Source organism: Diceros bicornis, chromosome 23 (genome assembly GCF_020826845.1).
Source record: "Diceros bicornis minor isolate mBicDic1 chromosome 23, mDicBic1.mat.cur, whole genome shotgun sequence".
NCBI classification, from domain to species: domain Eukaryota; kingdom Metazoa; phylum Chordata; class Mammalia; order Perissodactyla; family Rhinocerotidae; genus Diceros; species Diceros bicornis.
In genome coordinates, this window is record NC_080762.1 from 27,641,450 (window position 1) to 27,662,669 (window position 21,220).

At 40.0% G+C, this 21,220-nt stretch overlaps 1 protein-coding gene across 2 annotated transcripts in view; it reads left to right on the plus strand.

Moving 5' to 3' along the window:
• PDSS2 (decaprenyl diphosphate synthase subunit 2) overlaps positions 1–21,220 on the plus strand; it is a 288,128-nt gene that overhangs the window by 248,633 nt on the left and 18,275 nt on the right. The window contains exon 8 of one of the 2 annotated variants that reach the window (XM_058566523.1): positions 19,436–20,846. The exons of the other annotated variant lie outside the window; for it this stretch is intronic. Within the exon in view, the coding sequence (XP_058422506.1) occupies positions 19,436–19,594 (159 nt within the window). The 3' untranslated portion in view covers positions 19,595–20,846. Of the gene's footprint in view, positions 1–19,435; positions 20,847–21,220 lie in introns of those variants that run through there. 2 annotated transcript variants of the gene reach the window in all.

Below are 21,220 nucleotides of genomic sequence, written 5' to 3' on the forward strand. Positions count from 1 at the left end.
GTGATAGTAAAGGAAAGCTAATTTATGAACACAAAAGTAAGGGAAAAGACATCATGATTTGGCAATAGAGTGACTATTGATCATTGATGCTTATTTATGACTCAGAGAACTCCTTTAGGGTTTCTTATTGCAGAAGCACATGACAATAGAAGAGACTTGAAGAAAAAATATGATGCACAGATAGAACTCCCCTGGATCAAGAAATGGCTCTGTCACCAACTCACTGCAGAATCTGATATCAGTCGCTTAACCTCTTTGGTCTTCCTTCAGTTTCCTTAGTACAAAATAGTTTAGAATAGTGCTATTCTTTAGGCCCAAATTTGAGAGGAGACATTCTTATTTTGTGGACTGGAGGTCGGGGACATTCTTATCTTGTATACTACTGAGGTCCAGATCCATCCCTTCCTCCATTCATCCACCCAGCCGCTACATATTTGCTATTTCATATGTGTGAGGCCCTGTGTTGGTGCTGACTGCCACGAACAAGACTGATGCAGGCCTTTTATCACACCTTCCTTGACTCACACCTCCCTATCTAAAGTGGCCACTCCCCCTTTGCTCTGCTTTTTTTCTTCTTAACATTTATCATAATCTAAAATTATTTTTATTTATTTACTTGTTTCCTTCTTCTTCCACTGGAATGTAAGAGCCCTGAAGGCAGGGCCCTTGATGGCCTTGCTCATGGCCGCATCATCTGTACCCAGCGCAGGCTTACACATGGGAGTGCTTGATAAATGCGTGTGGAAGAATGTTGCATTAATGTTATGCTAGGAGAAGTGCAGGAGGCTGTGAGTGGTCTGGAACTGAGGATTATAGACTCCAATTAGCCATGTTAAGAGTATACTGACTGTATAACACAGTTCATCCCAATGTTCAGTAGCCCTAAGTTTACCTTCCCAAGTGCCAAAGACAGTATTTCTCATGCCAGTAAACACAAACCCACCCTTCTGAAATATATGGTACTATTCTGATATTTAAGGGCATAACTTGATCTAGGCAATTAATCCAGACCTATCATCCTTACATAGACTTAAATGCAAGTAACATGGGGAAAAAAGATTATAACCATCTCTACCAAGTATCCGGGAGATGTCTGCAGGGTACAGCTTGCAGTAGTGTGTCTTATGCAGTTTATCATGGGCCCGTAGCATGGTCATGGTGCTCATGCTGACTGATGCAGACATCATGCTTAGCAGCTTAGGACTCCCCTGGTGGGTTTTTCTGTAAAACTGCATTTTAAAAACTCAGCAGCCATTTCTAGACACCGTTATGAAATTTATTTGTTGCCGGAAATTTCATTATTTCTAAGTGGTGAGTATTTACTCAAAAGCCAAACTTTATCTTAAAAATCAGATTTCAAGAACCACAGAAAATTATTTTGGCTGTGTGCTCTGTGGCTTTATATGCCATCTCTCAAATTTTGTCAGTCTCAGAATGGCAAGGAAGTAGGGGAGAGGGCAGAAAAGGTGATCGTTTCAAAATCAGTCTCAGCTGGAGCTCGAGAGTGTTTGTCACATTCAGCAAAACAGTGGTCTGGCCTCAAACACTCAGATAAGAAATTGAATTACTTTTTAATTGCGTTCTTGTTGCGATAGAGCCTGGATATGAATGCTTTACACTGCTGCGGTGCCTTTCATCTTAAGATATCAAAGCACTTGACAACTATTAATCCATTAAGTCTCTCCCACCTCTGTAAGTGGTTAACACCAGCACAGGAGCACTCTACTCACTACTGAAACTCGTCCACCTGGGGCTGGGCGAGGATGGAAGCTGTTTAACCGTAAGGCGATTCTACCTAGTAGCTTCTAGAATGAAAAAACAAGGACCATCTTACTTACCTAGTTAAAACTGTGGGAGAAGTTTTAGTAGACAGAATGTAATTATCAGAAGTGAATTGTGACCAAAAAACAGGTGCTAACAGTTTTGCTCATATATGTGCCATGCTTTGGGCGTCTAAATTACAGCGATTGGTCTGTAGCCGTGGATGTGTCTCTCTCAAACTATTCCATGTTCCCCAGGCTTCTGGCCCCAAGGTTAAGCACAGCTGATAGAGTTCAGTGCTAGAGGGAACAGTGCCACCTATGGAGTTGTAGAAATTCATGGGCATGTGGTGGGACCAGTGGAGAAGCTTCTCGGACCACATTCACGCCTTGGTTTGCTATGGTAACTAATATATGTGTCTGAAAGGAAACGAATATGTTGACTACTCTTGCTTAGAAAAACATCTACAAACGTCTGTGTATTTTCCCCAGCTGGAGCTGAGCGTATGCCTGTAGTTTAGCCTACTGCTACTTGAAATACGCATGCTGCTAAAAGACTGAGGCAGATGGTATTTTTACCACTTCAGGCAAAACATGGCACCTATGGTTCGGCTTTCTACAATTTTAATTTTTTAACACTTTTCGAAATGGCTGTCCTAAGTAGCTCCATCACAGAGACAGCAGACTTTTTCCCAATTTCTTTTTAATAATTTCTTCAGATATACAGATATGACTAAATATCACTTGGTCAAAACCAGACTCTGTCAGCACTGCAAGTCGGCTCCTGCTCATTCTTTCACAAGTGCCTAGGCTTGGGCCTTAAATGGGCTTTGATATTCATGCTAATTTTGACACAAAGACTCTAAATGGTTTACAGGAGCTTTCTTTATATTCATCTCCAGTCTTTACTGTGCAGTTCATATAATTTTCCCCATGACTCAGTACAGAACAGAGAGTTTTTCTTTAATGTCTCCTTTCTGAGGTTCACTCTAAGCACAGAGAATTGCTCAAGGTTAAGCACTCGATAAAGAAAGATTTTGCAGGTGTTAATTCATTAGGCTTCCAGTTCTCAGTCAAATGTAAGAGAGATTTTTTTAAAGGAGTGGGTTTTTGACGTGCCCAATCGCCTGGAATTTGTTCAGGGTTGCGGTGGCACACTCCTCTGGCCCGTCCTCCGGTGCCTCTCAGGCTCAGTGTCTGGAGCTGCTGCTCTCCTCTTCCCTCCTGCCCTCAGAAGGCCTTGCACATTTTGTTTTATTATAAAACACATTTGCATAGAGTGCACATTAAAATTCTCTTCCCACCAGCAAACAGTGCTGTCCACAGACATTTGCATTTGCATGATCTCATACCATCACTTCCCTTTAAGAAGAAAAAAGAGTCTTTTCTCTCATGTCATGGTTCTCCTTTCCAAGGTTTGCCCTTTTAGCCGTTTCTGCTCTTTTATTATATAGATTGCTTCAACCATTTTGCTGCATATTGAGTCCAAAATTCTACTTTTTTGAACCTTGAAAATAGAAAATTTTCTGTAAATATTATTGTCCTTTCTTTACTGACGAAGCCAGACTCTTTTTCTTTTTTTTTTTTGCCTGCTCGTTCTTTCCTGTAACCCTAGCTAACTGGCTCTGAGGATTTTTCACGTTGGCACATTTAGAGACCAGATGTTGCTGTGTTTTCTCTTCCCTGTACCCCTTTCTTGGGCAGATGCTACTTCTCCTATCCTGAGACTTTACATTAGCTCCTTTGGTAAAATAATCCGTACAGCATCACTGTATGCACTAAATCTCTCATTTCCTCTAACCTCTTGAAGATGTCTTAACATTTAGGGTTTCTGCTTGGGTGATAATTACAGAGACTGCGTAGAAGCATTGACATTCTCTTCTCCCATCTTTTTCCATAAAGGATGTGTGGTCCAAATAGGTGAGATATTTATAATAGAATTTAAAGAAAAAAATCCAAATACCATTATGATATGGGTGCAACTATGTACAATTTTATGTGCTTGATAAAGACTAGAAGACAACATGTAACAATGTAAATAAGGGCATTAAAGTGATAACATTTAAGTGTGTTTTAAAATAAGAAATATATTGTATTCTTTTAAAGATTTCTGTTTTAAAAGTGTAGACTAGGGGCCGGCCCGGTGGCAGTTAAGTTTGCATGCTCCGTTTCCGGGGCCCAGGGTTCGGCGGTTTGAATCCTGGGTGCGGACCTACACGCTGCTCATCAAGCCATGCTGAGGCGGCATCCAACATAGAACAACTAGAAGGATGTACAACTATGAAATTCCACTATCTACTGGGGCTTTGGGGAGAAAAAGGAAAAAAAGGAGGAAGATGGGCAACAGATGTTAGCTCAGGGCCAATCTTCCTCAAAAAAAATGTGTAGACTCTGATTTGAATTGGAATTTTTTCAGATTATGACCTGAGCTACTAGGATTGAAAAATAACTTGCCCGAAATCATGTTTTTAGTGACATAACCAGAATTTAATTCTAGGCTCCTGAGGAATTGCTTGCTTTATGGCAATAGGCAGAAATGCAGTTGTAAAATGTAATTGTTGTAAACTGTGAATTTTTACGCTAGGCCTCAAGGAGTGGTTGAGGTGCTGGAGGACAACTGAGGAGATGCAAACCTAGTGCACTGAGCAGGCATTGCAGGCGTTGATCTGATGACCTAGGCACAGCCCAGGGATAGGTGCTGGAAGAAACTGCCGGGGCTCCCATCTGGAAGTTTTAAATCCCTCACTCTTTATTTCCTTAAAAATCAGATAAAACCAATTGTTTTTCTTTTGGCAGTTACATTTCAGACAAGTGTTTTTTCTTGCAGCAATAATGAATAGATTTTGTTTAATCTATTTTTCAAAACAATTAATTTACTACAGTCAGTTTTTGCAACTACTGCTTTGATTCTGTCTCCTTCGAAATACTATTAATGATGGAAAAATAATCATTGATCAATTTCTGTCTGTAATAAAGCGTAAGAAGCTTTTGTACCATGTGAAACTTTTAACCAAAAATAAATTCTAATCACACATGCAATAGTTATTATGTTAAACCAGAGTTATGCCTTATTATGAGCCCTCAAGTCTTTTTGCAAAATAGTTACCCTCTGGACATTCATTCATTCCCCATCATCAAGCTGGTTTGTTTTCTTCCTTAAGTCTCTGAATATATTATTTTGCATTTGTCCCCAGTGACTACCATCTTGCTTTGATGATCTATTCCTCTAATTTCTTAATGTTATTTTAAAATTAGATTCTTGTTCTCTGAGGTGTTAGCAATCCCACACACCTCAGTGGCATCAACAGATTTAATGATCATAATCTCTGTTCCCTTGTGGATCATAAATAAAATTATTAAATGATATCAATGATAAGCCTCTTCAACATCATAAAGTATGCCACCCTCTCAGTTGTTAGCCCAAATACTATTGATACTATTTGAATTCAATCCTCTAGGCAGTTGTAAATCGTTTTTATTTTTCTTCAGATCATATATTCCTAGCTTGTTGATCTTTGGTTTCTAATTTTATATATAGAATGTTAAATTTATTTAGTTCATAACAATAATATTTAGTGGGGCAATCTCTCCCATTCTTAAATTTACCGTTTTGAATTACTGTCCCCTAAAAAAGTACATGTCTACATATCTAACATTTATCAGGAAGCTAAGGCAGACTTAGATTGTTAATGAAGGGGCCGGTCCCGTGGCGTAGCAGTTTAGTGCACACGCTCCCCTGCTGGCGGCCCGGGTTCGGATCCCGGGCGCGCACCGACACACCGTCTGTCAGGCCATGCTGTGGCAGCGTCCCACATAAAGTGGAGGAAGATGGGCACGGATGTTAGCTCAGGGCCAGTCTTCCTCAGCAAAAAGAGGAGGATTGGCAGATGTTAGCTCAGGGCTGATCTTCCTCACACACAAAAAAAAGAAAGATTGTTAATGAAGACCGATTTCTAGCTGTAAGCCTGGAATCATGTCTGGTTTGCTCAGCATTGTACTCTGAGGGCCTAACACAGTGCCTGGCACATGCTAGGTACCCAATAAATACCTGTTGAACTACTGTTGAATGAATGAACAAATAACCCAAGATATGCCAGATGTTTGTGCCTATATTCTGTTCTTTTAATTTATAAGGCATATTGGACTCCACCTTTGCTCCTCTTATTTCCCCCAAGTATATTTTTAATCAAACAGTTACATCCTCAATGCCTTGCACTCCCTGGGTTGAAACAAATTCAATTGGGGTAACTTTTTGAATCTTAGTCTGGAAAGCTAACTAAAACTGCCCTCCAGGCTGGTTCTGTGGGTAAAGGCTCTGCACTGTGGGGTAGCTGGATTCAATTATTGCTCGCAGTTTGTGGTATCAGGAGCCACCTGTGCTCAGGGAGAGCCTGTATGCCTTTATGTAGAGGATGGAGCCTTCTGTCCCATAGAGGAGCCTGTTTAGTCTATTGAAACAGTTTTAAGTAGATCTGAAGGGAAGGCTGTCTCTTTCCTTGTCATAAAAAACAGTTGAGAGGCATGGGTTTTCCCAAATTATATTTTTTGAGAGAAAGAAAAGAGAGAGACCTCTTGTAGATGCTGAATGTGGGTTTAGTAAGTTAGAAGTCTTTGTCATTACCTAAATTGATATTTCCAAACTCATACAGTAATCTTACCGCCTGATTTTGTACAGAATTAAGGATTTTTGTGATTTCAAGACGTTTGATCCGTCAGAAAGCTGTAATTTGTTTAGTTGGTACATCTGAAGCTATTCCCCCATGTTATAAGCAGTGTCTGCAGGCACTACTCAGCCTTCCCACGTACCAGGTCAGACAGAGTATTGATCCTAGATGTGCTTAACCACCTTTCCTGAAATAGCAAGGTGGCTGTGCCACCTCAATTTTCAAATGGAATTACTGAGGTAACAGTAGAGATCACAGGACCTGCAACATAGGTTAATGATGTGTAAGATGCTACTAAAGATTATGGGTGAGTAGATCCTGTCCCTTTCCCCCAAGTCCTTGACTTTCTGGCTTGATGAAAGATCTTACCTATCCACTAGATCATAATAAAGCCAAAGAAGTACCTTTGAAGATTGATTCGTGCATAGTGCAATGGTGCCCCCTGTGGAAGGTCTCCGTGTTCTAGATCTAAGGAAATTATGCTAACCTTTATCTTTGATTCATTCCTGATGAGATTTGTGTGCACTTGTTAGGAAAGATTGTAGGCCTTTCTATGTGCAGTGATCTCTTTAAGATGCATGCCATCATATGCATTTTTTTCAGTGTGCACTCTGTTCAAGACACACAGTAAGCCCTTTAATCAAGTGGTTCTATCAAATTCTATCTCTGAATCCCTTCATTTTATGGAGAAAAGATTGAATAACCTAACAGTGTTCATAGAGTCATGGTTCTGCTCAGGTCTGCTGACTCCACAGTGTGTATTCTTTACCACCATACTGCTGCTCTGGGTGCTTTAGACATGGTACAAAAAGATGTAAGAATTTGTGTGCAGGCTCTGGTCTTACAAACATCTAGAAAATGGTATGCATTACTCTTTAATTGAGCAATTCTGGTCTCAGAAATAGTGATTGTCTAGTAAATGACTGTCTTAGGATTTATGTTTGCTGAACCAGTACAATAATTATTGTGATTTTTTTTTCATGGTATGGATTGTTCACTCTTTCAAGAAAGTTTTGTAGATATAACCATTTAAAAGAAGTCCTCATCACCATTCTCTTGAGGGAGGCAAGGATCTAGTTAACAAATACACCTTCAATTACACCATAACATAGAGACCTCCTACATCTGGAAAAGGTGTTAATCCTGCAGATATGATTACATTTACATGGCACAGAGAGTAACCTTTTCACCCCATACATTGATTCCTGCCTTTGCCCCCAGTCTGATGCAACCTGCCTGGAACCCAGGCACGCACCGATGCACTGCTTGTCAGGCCATGCTGTGGCAGCGTCCCATATAAAGTAGAGGAATATGGGCACAGATGTTAGCCAGGGCCAGTTTTCCTCAGCAAAAGGAAGAGGATTGGCATGGATGTTAGCTCAGGACTGATCTTCCTCACACACACACACACACAAAAAAATATATATATATAAAGAATATGGATAAATCTGTGATTATTTATAACTTTTTTTAATATATAATTTTATTTATTTCCCCCCCCCCAAAGCCCCAGTAGATAGTTGTACGTCATAGCTGCGCATCCTTCTAGTTGCTGTATGTGGGACGCGGCCTCAGCGTGGCCGGAGAAGCGGTGTGTCGGTGCGCGCCCGGGATCCCAACCCGGGCCACCAGCAGCGGAGCATGCGCACTTAACCACTAAGCCATGGCACCGGCCCTGTGGTTCTTTATAAATCATTAAATTTTCTTTCAGAAGACATAGAAGCAGTGATTACTTTTCCTGTGGAATTAAGCCTCAGTTTAATATAATTCCATATTACTAACCTCAAATGCCCAACATATCAAACGTTAATGAAACTTTATAAACTAAGAATTAAATTGTACATTTTGTTCTATTTAATTACATTTTGAAATCAGGCACATCTGCTCATACCCTGAGCTGTAGGTTGACCTCTGTTTCTTAAATAGCTACTTTGGCTGAATTCTCTGCCACAGAGTCAACAATTTAGGTCAGTTTTGAGTATGCCAGTGAAATGTTTTTAACTACGTGAAAGTAACCCTAAACTACATATCTATATGTAGGGGTACTAAATCATAGGTATGTATGTATATATGGTTTAGGGGTATTTATGCATATAATAGGGATATATTTATTCAGACATGATAATTTGTATGAAATGAGCCCTTTGGTTATGTTCAGCTGTTGGTGGATAGTAGTCCACAACATGGACTCGTAAATGTAGTTAGCTGAGAGGTGGAGCCTTGAAATCAGTTCTGAAATCTCACTTTCAAAAGGAGGCCACACACTATCCAGACTGAGCCTAATAGACACAGGTGGAGGAGAGGGCAAGAAAAATGATACCAAACCTGTCCTTACCATGTTTTTTTTTTTTCCTTTTAGTGGGAATAGATTAAATTTTAAATGGTCAAGATAATTTGGAAATTCATTTTTCAAAAACAAGCATGTTTCCAATACTAATACTCTGAGATTTAAATCACCTTCATGAATCTATGTAAAATAGTCGATGAATGTTTACAATTAAAGCCAGGTGCATTATCTAAGTGTTACATAAGGTTTTGCAATGAACCCCGTGCTTCCTCCTTCTTCAAACCTTGCATTTGTATAGCATTTTATTGATGTCCAAGTAATTTCACATACATTATCTTATTTGTTCTTCATAATAATTCCATGTAGTATAAATATTTCTTTGCAATTTTACAGGTGAGGTGGGCTTAGAGAGGTTGCTTTGCCCAAGGTCACACATGTCCAGGTCCAGAGTTTCCCTACTAACATTTGCTCGCTGCCTCTCCACGATTATTTTTTCTGTGGTTATGAAACAGCAGATATGAATTCATCAGTCTTAGGAGAACACCTCACTCCATTATAAGATAAAAAAAAAGGTTCCTGTGTGGCTTCGTCTGGGGGATTCTGTTCCAAGGTGCTTGAAAGGCCCCAGTGTCTGGAAATAGTGGCATTTCGTCCCTCCTAGAGCCTACCTGTCCTCTCACCTCACATCTCCATGGGCTTCAGGTCCTAGGACTCAGCAAGAAAAAGAGAGCAGTGTAACAAATACCGTGTGTGTCGTGCACTCTCACACAATTATACAGAATGATTTTAATTCTGCAAAAGAATAAATCGAACTTGTTAAAAAGTGAGGATCTTAAAGCTCAATACAAATCCATATTACAGGAATTTTATAGGCTGTTTTACAAAAGAAAAATACTGTGATATTTTATTAGAGAACAGTAAAAATGTTTAAGCATGGGCTAAATTGTATTTGGCGTTTTGAACTTATTAATCCTTCATCCAATGACTTAGATATAGTATGATGAAATCTGAGATTGGTTTTAAAAAATAGTGAAAATGACATGAGGCAATGTCTTGTCATTGTGTGAAACCCCAAGTAGCACTGCTAAGTCAGAGTCTTTGGTTGAGATTTTTAGCAAAAATAAGTTTTTATTATTAAGGATTTATATATATATATATATATCTCCAATCCTCACAACAGCCCTGTGAGGTAGGTACTATTATATGTATCTTATTATAGATGCACAGAGATATCTTAGAACAGTGCTGGGCACGTAGAACACTGCTGGGCACACATAATACCGGATTGTCTTTGTTGTTATTGCTATTATTATTATCATTATTATTATTGCTATTTTAATATTAGGAAGCACTACCATTCTTATTGTGTCTTTGCATGTGAATTCATGTGATTGAGGAAATAACTGAAAATTTTCTTATTTCCATCTCCTTCCATTTTTGCCAAAGATATTTAATTAAGATCAGTAGATTTTTTCTATAGAGTCTTTTAAATAATTTGTTACTCTAAGTAAAAGGAATGTTTTTTATGTTGGTTACAGTACATTTTATAGTTTATTGTATTAGAGAAAGGTTTTAATTGTAGTTTTTCCTTTTGTGCTAAGTCTTGCCACTCAGAAGTTGGCAAGATCTTTCAGTTGAACCACTATCAGCTAGATTCTTGGAGTTGGATGGGTCCTTGGAGGCAGCCTTGTTCCACCTCTCCCATCAGCTAAGAATTTCATTCATGCTTTCTCTGACATGGTCATCCAGTCGCTGAGGACTTCCAATAATAGGGAGTGCACAGCTTGTCAAAAATAATTTTTCTGTTATTAGACAACTCTAGTCATTTGAAAGCTTTTTCTTATTTGTAATTGGAATCTGCTTCCCAGAGAAACTACACCTTGTTGCTCTTTGTTCTGTCCCCTGAAGCATATCGAACAGGACTGCTCCTTCTTCCATTTAATTGCTTTAGATGTTGGAAGATGGCTTTCATATCCTCCTTTAATCCTTTCCTCCAGGCTAAACATTCCTTAGATGACATGTTTCCAAATACTTCTTCATCCTAATAATGGACCCAATCTATCTTGTCAATGCCCCTCTTGACACATGGCACCCAGGACTGAACATAGTTTTCTAAGAGTGCAGTGAGACCCTTCCCACCTGTGTTTTGGGCATGTACATCTGTTGATGCTGCCGGAGTTTTCACTTGCCTTTTTTTGTATCTACATCAGAGTCTTGGCTTATATAAAGAATGTGGTTATCAGAGATTCTCAACAATTTATTATGAGTCACTGCCAAACTGAGGTTTACCCTTCTACAATTAATTTTGAAACCTAAATGCACAGTTATATACGGTTATCTCTGTTACATTTCAATTGGCTAGTATCAGTCTATTGTTTAACATGTCAAAACCATTAAAATTTTGATGCTATCCATGTGTTAGCCTTCTCTCTTGGCTGTATGACATCTGAAAATTAATATGCATTTCTTCTCCATCTTCATTCAAGCAATGCGTAGAACTGTGATAAGGGAAAGCAACCAGGTATTGAATCCTTTAGTACAACACTAGTGATGGCTTTTCTGCTCAATATAAATCCACTACTAAACATTTTCTAGGAATAGTTGTTTTACATATTTGAATCCATATTACCACACTCTAATCCAGACCCCATTTTTCTGTCTTATCCATGAAGGACTAAGTTTCCAAAATCCAAATATACTCCATTTTGACTATTTCTGAACCTAACAGCCAAGTGGCCGTATCAAAAGAAAAATGAGAACTCTTTGTCCCAACTTGCCCATCGTGACCCACCCGTCCTGGGGCTGCGACCACCACTGCGTTTTTTCTGGAGCTTACAAACCGTCTATTTAATAACCTTTCCTGAAATTTTGCCATAAATGTTCATATAATTCACTGGCCTGTGTTCCAGAATGCACGGTTGTCCTCATCTTTTTCTTTTTTGTTCTGTGTTTGAAGACGTTAGTCATTTGAATCTCCCATCTCTGAGATCTCTCACAGTCTTTCAATAGCTGGGAAGGACATATATGCTTAGAATTAAGCATGCAAGAGCAGGACAGGTGGGCGGATGCCTCTCTGAAGTTGCTCTAGACTGGAAACTGGGTCTCCAGAGTGAGAGAGAGATACAAAGGGGAAGGCTGGAAGATGAAAGCCTGACAGGAACGTCAGACAAAATGAGTGCGAAGGCTGCTTGTGGGGAGGGGGCTCAGTGAGGGGCTACACAGTTGTTTGTCCTAGAGGATGATATTATGTTTAGAATGGGAAGATGGGTGGTCTTGGAAAGCAAAGGACGCCAGAAGCCAGAGGAAAGCCAGGATGGTAACTGCATACAAGGCCTTTCTGACAACTTGTAATGGGCTATTTGAATGCACATTCCATCCTTAAAGGCTCCTCTTCATGGAATTTATTTTAGTCTTTACAATTTTTAAGTCATTCTTTATTTGTTCTATTTCCTCTTTGTCTTCTTTTAATAGTAAATATATTATCTTTTGCAAATATTAGAACATAGTTGTTCTTATTCTACATATAGCCTCTACATTTTGAAGCCTCTTTTGTCATCATCTTTCCTCATGCCCCTCCGCATCAGTCTTTCACAGATTCTGACAAGGTTGTTTGTTTCTGAACATTTTTCTATGAGGAACGACACTTGAAAAACATTGTGACAGGGGCCGTCCCAGTGGCGTGGCGGTTGGGTTTGCGCATTCCGCTTCAGCGGCCCAAGGTTCGCCGTTTCGGATCCTGGACCTACTCACCGCTCAGTGGGCCATGCTGAGGCGGCGTCCCAGGTAGAAGAACTAGAAGGACCTACAACTAGGGTATAAAACTACAAGTACTGGGGGCTTTGGGGAGAAAAAAGAAAAAAGAGAGGAAGATTGGCAACAGATGTTAGCTCATGGCCAATCTTCCTCAAAAAAAAAAAAAGAAGAAAAACATTGTGACGAGTCTCCTGGTGATAATACAGACTTAACGGGTGATTCCCACACGATTTGTACAGTGTTGTACCTCTCCTTTGTCAGCTCCTTCAAATCAGGGATAGCATCCTATCTCCTCAGTGGTGCCTTGTGCAGAGCAGATGCTCAACTGGGGCTCAGCAGTGGAGGGGATGATAGGCTCCTCCTTTTATACCCGGGCCTTTTCAAATCTGAGCCCTGAGAGAGCTTAGTTTGTAGCCATTTATTGTGGTCTCTTCCATAATTAATTATGCTCATTGCTGGAATTTAGTTTTTCAGAGGTTCCCATCACCCTTGAACTATATTTCCACTTATGATCTCTTGGAATCATGGCAATCTTTCACTAAACTTATTATTGAAATGCGCTTTCCTGATGTAGAGTCTGGGTGTCCAAAACCATGCCTGATTTCTTCCCCTGATTCTAATACCAAGATGGCATTGCTTTTTTTTTGCCAAATTTCTATCACCTTTACATCCAATTATGTTGACATAATTAAGCAAAAATTTCTTCTATCTTCTGATACATAAGATTATCAGTTAGGCACACCAAGAATTTGTCAACTATAGAATGTGAGTTTTAGCAGATATTCAGAGGTTGAAGTTCCTTGTCATTACTGCATCTTACCTTTCTGCCGGCTTCATAATCTCCATTAGGGAAGCATGGTCCACTTCTACGACTTGGTGGGGAGGCATGTGGTCTCTTTCCATAACAGCATGGCTTCAATTTGTTTCCTTTTACTCTTATCCAGGTGTTTTCAACCATAAAAAAAACTTTAACATGTTGTTTGATACTCTCTTGCTTTCTGTTCTTCAATTTCTTCAGAACAATGTCTACCCCATCTTCCAGATGAGCTTTAGCATCCCCATTCTCTCTAAGCACTGTCTGGTTAGGTGAAAGATAACTTGGGGTTATCTCCAAATCCTTTCCAGTGCTACAGAGTGGCAGAGCTCTGGATGTGCAGAAATGAAGCCCAGGCTATTTCACACATCTGCTGTGGACTCTTGTCCACATCACTTAGCCTCTCTCATCCCAGTATCTTCTTCTGCAAAACGAGGTGAGAAGATAAAAGTGCTTGAGGTTTGTTCTAGATCTTAAAGTCTTTCTCTGATTTCACTGGAGAGAAGTGGCTGCTGCCTCCACTTCTCCTAAAGCTACTTAGACCCCATAGCAGGGGCTTGTCTTTAATATTTTAAGAGGACTTTTGAACCAAATAGTTTTCAGAGGCATACAATTATTTCTCAAAAGGGTCTCATACAAGTAACATTTATCATTGAAAAGGTGTCTGATAACACCTTTGAATAAATGTTAAATAATAATGCTCTTAACTTTAAGTACTTTGCATCCTCTTCTCTCTGTGTTAATATCTTTAATTGGATCCTCTAGCAGGAGATTTGGACTTAATTTATTTCAGGTGATGCTGCACTTATACAGTTATTCAGCTGACTTAATTAGAGATTTAATTATATTAGTGGCCTGAAGTGCTATATCAGGGAAATAAAACACAGACTAATAATTCACCTTTTTGCATTTTTTTCTGTTATTTATGCAACATCTAAAGTGTTTTTCAAACCATAAATGCCAGAGTGGGCATACTGGCACTTCTAGACACATCCTAATATGTAAAGTTCTCCAAGTATGCATCAATTTGGGATTCGCCCAATCGAAATGTAGGTGAAGGCAAAAGTAGAAAGAATTTTTTTTTAATTGTGGTCTTTTCTGTCACAGCTATTAGAACCAAGGTCATGGGTCCAGTCCCTCAGTGGTCCATTCAACCCTCTCTGGTTCTACAGCCCTATGATGGCTCCTCTAACAGGTGGTCCTGGGAGGCAGCAACTCTGTTTCTATCTGGATCTCCAGCCCCTACTATATGCCTAGCCCATATAGGTGCCCAATAAATGCTTATTGAATTGAATTTGATCATTGCAAAGACAACCAGTTGGAAGTGTGGTTAAAATGGCATAAACCCAGCACAACTATTTTGAAATACAGTAACTCAAAATACATGCCCCAGAGAGTGAGATACTCCCAAATCTGGCTAATCATTGGAATGACCTAAGAACCATTTTTTAGGCCTTACTGAATCCATCTCCAGGAATGGGGCCTAGGATCTGCATTTTAAAGTTCCCCAGGGGGCCGGCCCAGTGGCATAGTGGTTAAGTGCGCACACTCCGCTTTGGCGGCACAGGGTTCGCAGGTTCGGATCCCGGTGCGCACTGACACACTGCCTGTCAGGGCATGCTGTGGCGGTGTCCCATATAAAGTGGAGGAAGATGGGCATGGATGTTAGCCCAGGGCCAGTCTTCATCAGCAAAAAGAGGACAATTGGCATCAGATGTTAGCCCAGGGCTGATCTTCCTCACAAAAAATAAGTAAATAAATTAATTAATTAATTAAAGTTCCCCAGGTGAATTTTATGGTCAGCCAAGTTTAGGAATTCCAGCTTAATATGTCTTTTGTCACATTTATTTACAAAGGACAAGATTGTTTTGTCAGGATAGACCCATTTCATATTCTAATTTATTGTAAAAGTGAGTCTCATTTATGGTCTATTAATTATATCTAAAGGATTTCCTTTGAGCCAATAGTTTGTTTCACTGGTGAAAGTGTACAGAGATGTCTGTGAGGAATAATACCTTCCATGAAGGACTAGATTACTGGTGGGTCATGAATGGGCATTTTACACATGGAAGCTATCAGGTCCCTTGGTATACAAAGCCCCGTGAGCCCACTCTGTGGAGAGCAGATTTGAGTATTAACTGGAAGTACAGTAGTCATTGGATGAGAGAAATTAACTCTTTTAGGGCTTGAGTAACTTTCAGGGATGTCTTCCTGGGTACTGTTTTGCCCTAATCTGAATTACTCTTCATTGTAGGATTAAATATTACATAAATTACCATCGGGTATTCAGTTGAGCCTAACTGAATAAAGTTTATAGAGTAACAAACTAAATAAAGCAATCAGAGAAATGTGGAACATAGAACATTGTACAACACAGCCTGCTCCTTTCAAAATGGCAATATCATGGGGGGAAGAAAAGATTGAAGTGTCATAACAAAGGACTGCAATGTGTGAACCAGGATGCATCATGGTATGGGGGAAAAAAGGCCAAAAAACACATTTTGGAGCCAATTGTGAAAATTTGCGCATAGATTAGATATTAGATAATAACAGAGAATTACTGTTAACTTTCCTAGCTCTGATAATAGTCTCTGCTTATGTAGGCAAATGTTCTTATCTGCAGAGATGCATGTCAAAACAAGAGTGAAGCATCCTGCAGCCCTTGGTATGTCCAAGCCAGGTCCTACCAACTCAGAGCCTATTGTTAAATATTCAAGAATTTTATGATTCCACAGCCCTTGGTAGCTTGAAATCAGCTATGATAGGAGTATTTATACCACAAAAATCTGCAAATGCTACAAATAGTACTTTTTTCCTCCCTAGGAGAGCTAATTTGCCAGCATACCACTACCCACAGCTTGCTTTCAAATGGTTCAGAAAATACACACATTTGAGTAGAAAGAATAGAAATGGCAAAATATTAACAACTTTTGAATCTGGGTAGAGGGTTTGTGACCATTCATTGTAGTGGTCTAGGAGTCAGCAGATTTTTTCTATAAAGGCCAAAGTGTAAATATTTTAGGCTTTGCAGGCCGTACAGTGTCTGGCAGCTACTCAATTCCGCAGCTCTGCCGTTATAGCACAAAAGCAGCCGTAGACAATACTCCAATGAATGGGCATGGCTGTGTTCCAACAAAACTTTATTTATAAAAACAGGGGGCCATATTTGACCTGGGCTATAGTTTGCTGACTCCTGTGCCAGTCTTTCAACTTTTCTGTACTTTAAAAATATTTCATAATAAAAAAAAAATTTTTGTAATAAAGTTCAGGTTTCTTAGCCTGGTTTTCAGAGCCCTTCTGATCCCCTAACACCTACTGCAGCAAGCTGCGTCACACTGATCTGTTTTTATTCCCTGGACACTTCACTCTGGTCTCCTCTGTGCCCTTGCTCGAGCTACTCCTCTTCCCTACAATTCCCTTGTTATCCCTAATCACATAACTACTTATCGACATTCCAAGATATGGCTCAAATCCCACTTACTCTGTAAGGCCTTCTTGAATCTATTTTAATTAAAGTTGACCTCTCATTTCTCTGACCATCTGTAGTCCTACATTTGTAACTTGGTTTTGCTGCTTTTCACTGTATACCCTTAATTACTTCCTAATCCGTAAAGCGGAGGATTGTTGTACTCTTTACACATAATAGGTGCTCGATAAATACTTGTAAATTGAAACCCAGTCATGCAGATATCTACATGACTGCAGGTACCAACCTAGAAGTTTAAAATAGAGAATGTTGGGCTGTCTAATTTAGATTTGGGGGAATTAAAGATAATGAAAATAGGTGGTGTGTTCTTTCTCTTTTTTCCAAATCTTTAAGGCTGGTCTGATCCAAGTCCAGCTATCTTTGAGGTTGTTGTACATCAAGCTAAAATAGACTTAATCTTGGTAAGTGAGGTGGCTTTCTTGGCAATGACTAGGGGCCTGAGGAGGAAGAAGAATTCAGTCATTCTGAATAGCTGTAGTGTTTTAGACACCGTCGAGCACTCTATGCTGTATCATATAGGCCCCCCAACAGTCCTGCAAGGGACTGATATTATCCCCATTTAGAACTCGGAGCAGTTAAATGGCTTCCCTAAGATTATAAAACTAAGATGGGAGTTTGAATCTGGCTGCCTCTGGTACCCAGCACGATTTTAGTGCCTTCATTCATTCAGCAATTGGCAAGAGACCAGGGAACCCTCTGCTGAAATAGTCCCAAAGTCCATGTGCAACATGGAAGTATCTGTGGAGCACTGGGAGTCTGGGGGAGTATAGTATTAAGTGCCTCTGGACTGGGTATTAGAAAACCTGGCTTCTGGTCGCAGCTTTGCCGCTGTGCCTCTGTGGTCTTGGGTGACCTGATGAGCTTCTCTGGACCTCTGTTCTCTCATTTTTATGATTAGAGGAATAAAGCAGGTTATTGCTTTTATTCCTGTATGTTTCATGCATTATGCCGTAGCTTAAAGTCTAATGAAGAGATAGATAAGGGAATGGAGAATTAAAATACAACACTAGATAATAATGCTGTACTCCAGATATGCACAGGGTACTCCAGGAGCCCAGAGAAAGAGTGGTACCTGGCCCCTTAGGACTGTCATCCTAGCTGGGTGCATTCAACCCAAGTGGAATTTGGGAAGCTTGATGGGGGGTGGGAGGGAAAGTGTTAGGGGACATGAGATCTGCAAGTAGTTTCCCTAAATACATGATGAAAAGGGGAAAGCGGAAACAAAAAAAAAGCTAGACAAGAGGTAGATTGGGAAGGGACTTTAATGCCTCATGAAAGAGCTCGGACTTTTTTCTTAAGGCTGTTGGAAGGCAGTGAAGGGTTTTAAGCAAAATCACATTTGCATTTTATAAAGATCTCCTTAGCAGCATGACGGATGGAGTCCAGGGGCAGAGAACTGGTGGTGGGAAGACTGTTTAGGAGGTGATTGCAAAAAACAATCCAAGCGAGGGATGATGATAGCATGAACTAATGTAGTGGCAACGGGAATGAAGAGCGGAGGATGAATTCAAGAGCTCTAAAGGAGAGAGAATGGCTAGGACTTAGTGGCCATCAGTCAGGATGGCTACAGACAACCACACAATCTGTCTTCAAACAACAAAGATGTGTTTCATGCCCACACTACATGTCCCGTGCAGGTTGGAGAGGCCCAGTGGTGCTCATTGTGGTCGCTCTAGGATCCAGGCTGAGGAGCTTCTCTGATGTGGCTGGTTGATGTGCCAGAGGGAAAGCCCCGCAGTGACTCACATGGACAGTTAAATGCTGCAGCCCAGAAGTGACATGCATCATTTGTGGACTAGAACTTGTTGCTTGGCCTCACCCAATCTCTGGGGGCCAGAAAGTTCAGTCATGGGCGAGCAACAACAGTACTGCCACGGTGTCTGACTGGACACAAGGGATGAAGGAGGACTCCCAGGTCTCTGCTTTAGGGAGTTAGGCAGACATTTGAGGTATTCACTAAGAGAAGATGGAATCAGGGCAGGGGAAGCAGACGGATCAAACTGTTATAAATCTTTTTCAGCTCTAAAGTCAAACCATTTTATTGTTTCTTTCCGCCGTCAGAGAGAGAGAGGGAAACCCGTCAAAGAGAGGGATTGGAAATCAACTTCATTTGTTGGCGAGAGTTTACTTTATTCTTCACAAAGAGTGTTTTAGTTCATTCTTCCCAGTCAAATTAAGTCTTTTAGTTTGAAAAATGTAGCATTCAGAACTAACACTATGTGCTTTCATGAATTTTCATATGGACCACTGTGTCAACATACCGTGTAAAACAGATTAGTTATTAACTAGGATGTTAATGAAGCCTTCCTTACATAAGAATTTCAGGCTGCTGAATTCAAGATGCCAGAGATGTAAATGCCCTCCACCTTCATTACTGCCATCCCCTCACAGGGCACATTTCAAGATATCAAGGGGTGGGAGTCGGGAGGAGGTGTAATGAGGCTGATTGGAGCCTGTTGTGCTGCCCTGGAGCACAGACACCGAGCAGCCTTAGGGAGTGTTAGTGCCTCGAGATCATGGGGGAATGATGTCCTCTTTACCTCAAAAGAAGGTAGCAGAGACAAGTGAATCTATACTGTTTTCTCCCTTTCTTTGTTTTCCACCTCCCCTCCCCAATTTAATTGTGGTACCTTAACAACTGACTTTTATTGTGCATTTGTTTCTTAACAGTTGCGAGAAACAATCAAAGCTGGCAAAGGTGTGACTTCAGCTATTGACCTGTGTCGTTACCATGGAAACAAGGCACTGGAGGCCCTGGAGAGCTTTCCTCCCTCGGAGGCCAGATCTGCTTTAGAAAACATTGTGTTTGCTGTGACCGGATTTTCGTGACACCAAATTAAAAAGACATTATTGTTCGTCAGCTGAAAAAACTGGGGAATGAGGTGATGGGGAGAGCTTTCATGATGAAATATGTAAATGTGTTAATGACTTTAAAAACATACACTTTTTTTTCTTACCTTTATTACATTGCTAAATGAAGACTGCCTTCTTTTGGGAACTGCTACAAACAAAATTAGAAGAAAAAAAGGTCAAGCAGTTTTCACTTGTCACGCCAGAAGCACACTTGAGGCTGCAGTAGCAGAAATAATTAATGAGATTCGCTCCTGTGACCTCAGCAAATGGACAGGAAATAAGTCCTTATTGATTGGACCGAGCAGGGATGGCGCCAGGGCGGTGGCCTGTGGTTTTCCTTCTAGAGAGGACAGAGCAAGCTGGAAGCTGCAGGTGTCTAGAGAAACACTGTCAATGCCAGTAAGGGAGGACTGTCAACGCAAAAACTAGTGACCAATTTGTCATAACAGAGAGTAGTTCAGTGATTAAGGAAAAAATATGCTTTGTCTTTTCGCAATTGTGTCTCTGTATTTGTAGATACAGTATAAATATACTTTGTGCTCTATGGGTTTTGTAAGAATTTTTTGGGAAAATTGCTGAAAAAATAATGCCAAATATTTGAAGTAGGAGATTAAAATGTTATCAAATGTTAACTTGGTTGTAGTAGGAATTGCCTGTTTTTCTTTCTTGAAGACCAAATTTTTTTCAAACATATTTCAAAGAACCAAACCTTTTTTTTTTTAAGCTGAACAAGATGCTTATTTCAAGTAAAATGTATTCATTTGTAATAATTTGGTGTAGAGAATACCTTTCATTTTTACAAGTTTCAGATGTATAATTGTACTGGGGAATTCATTGGTGATTTTTTTTTTAACCTCAGAATGTCAGATTTTGGTCTTGAACCACAGACATCCAATTACAGAAAAAATATAAGCAATCTCACAGGCTTGCAATTGGACACTGTCTCCATGTGGTTCATAGGAGATGATTTCTGCGGTTTGCATGCATGTAATATGAGAACACCGTTGACAAGAAGGCTGAGTTTACATAAATGATCTAGATTGAGACTCAGCTACCTTTCTTCCTTATGTGGTGTAATTACAGCCCTATCTGGAGATAGCGAGCACAGCAAACAGATTTTATTACCTCGTTCACTCAAACACCAAGTGAAGTTATTTTAGTTAAATTCCTCCCCTCAAAAGTTACAAACCATTTTATCAGGACTCAGCATGTGGCATGCAATGAAGAGAAAATAACAAACTACAGAGTTTAAAGTATTGTATTATGAAATATTTTTAAGTATATTTGAAATATTGTAACTGTACAGCTTATGCTACTATAATTCAAAGGCCTATAGATTTAGCTTAAGAAAACACTCTTCTGTTTGAAATGTCTTTTCTCACAGAAAGTGGCTTAATTAGTAACTATGGTTCGATGCTTTAGATCAGACTAGGTTTTAATCATTAACTTCCACAAAGGAGGAATTGTGCTTTGTGTTCTCTGGATGTGCAGGGGCTTAAGCAAGATGTAGGTTTTATTAAGCAGATGGTTGGGTACTACAGGGCACAGGGCAGGATCCTAGGGCTCTTCTAGTTCTGGTTGAACAGCTGGTTTGTTGTGTGA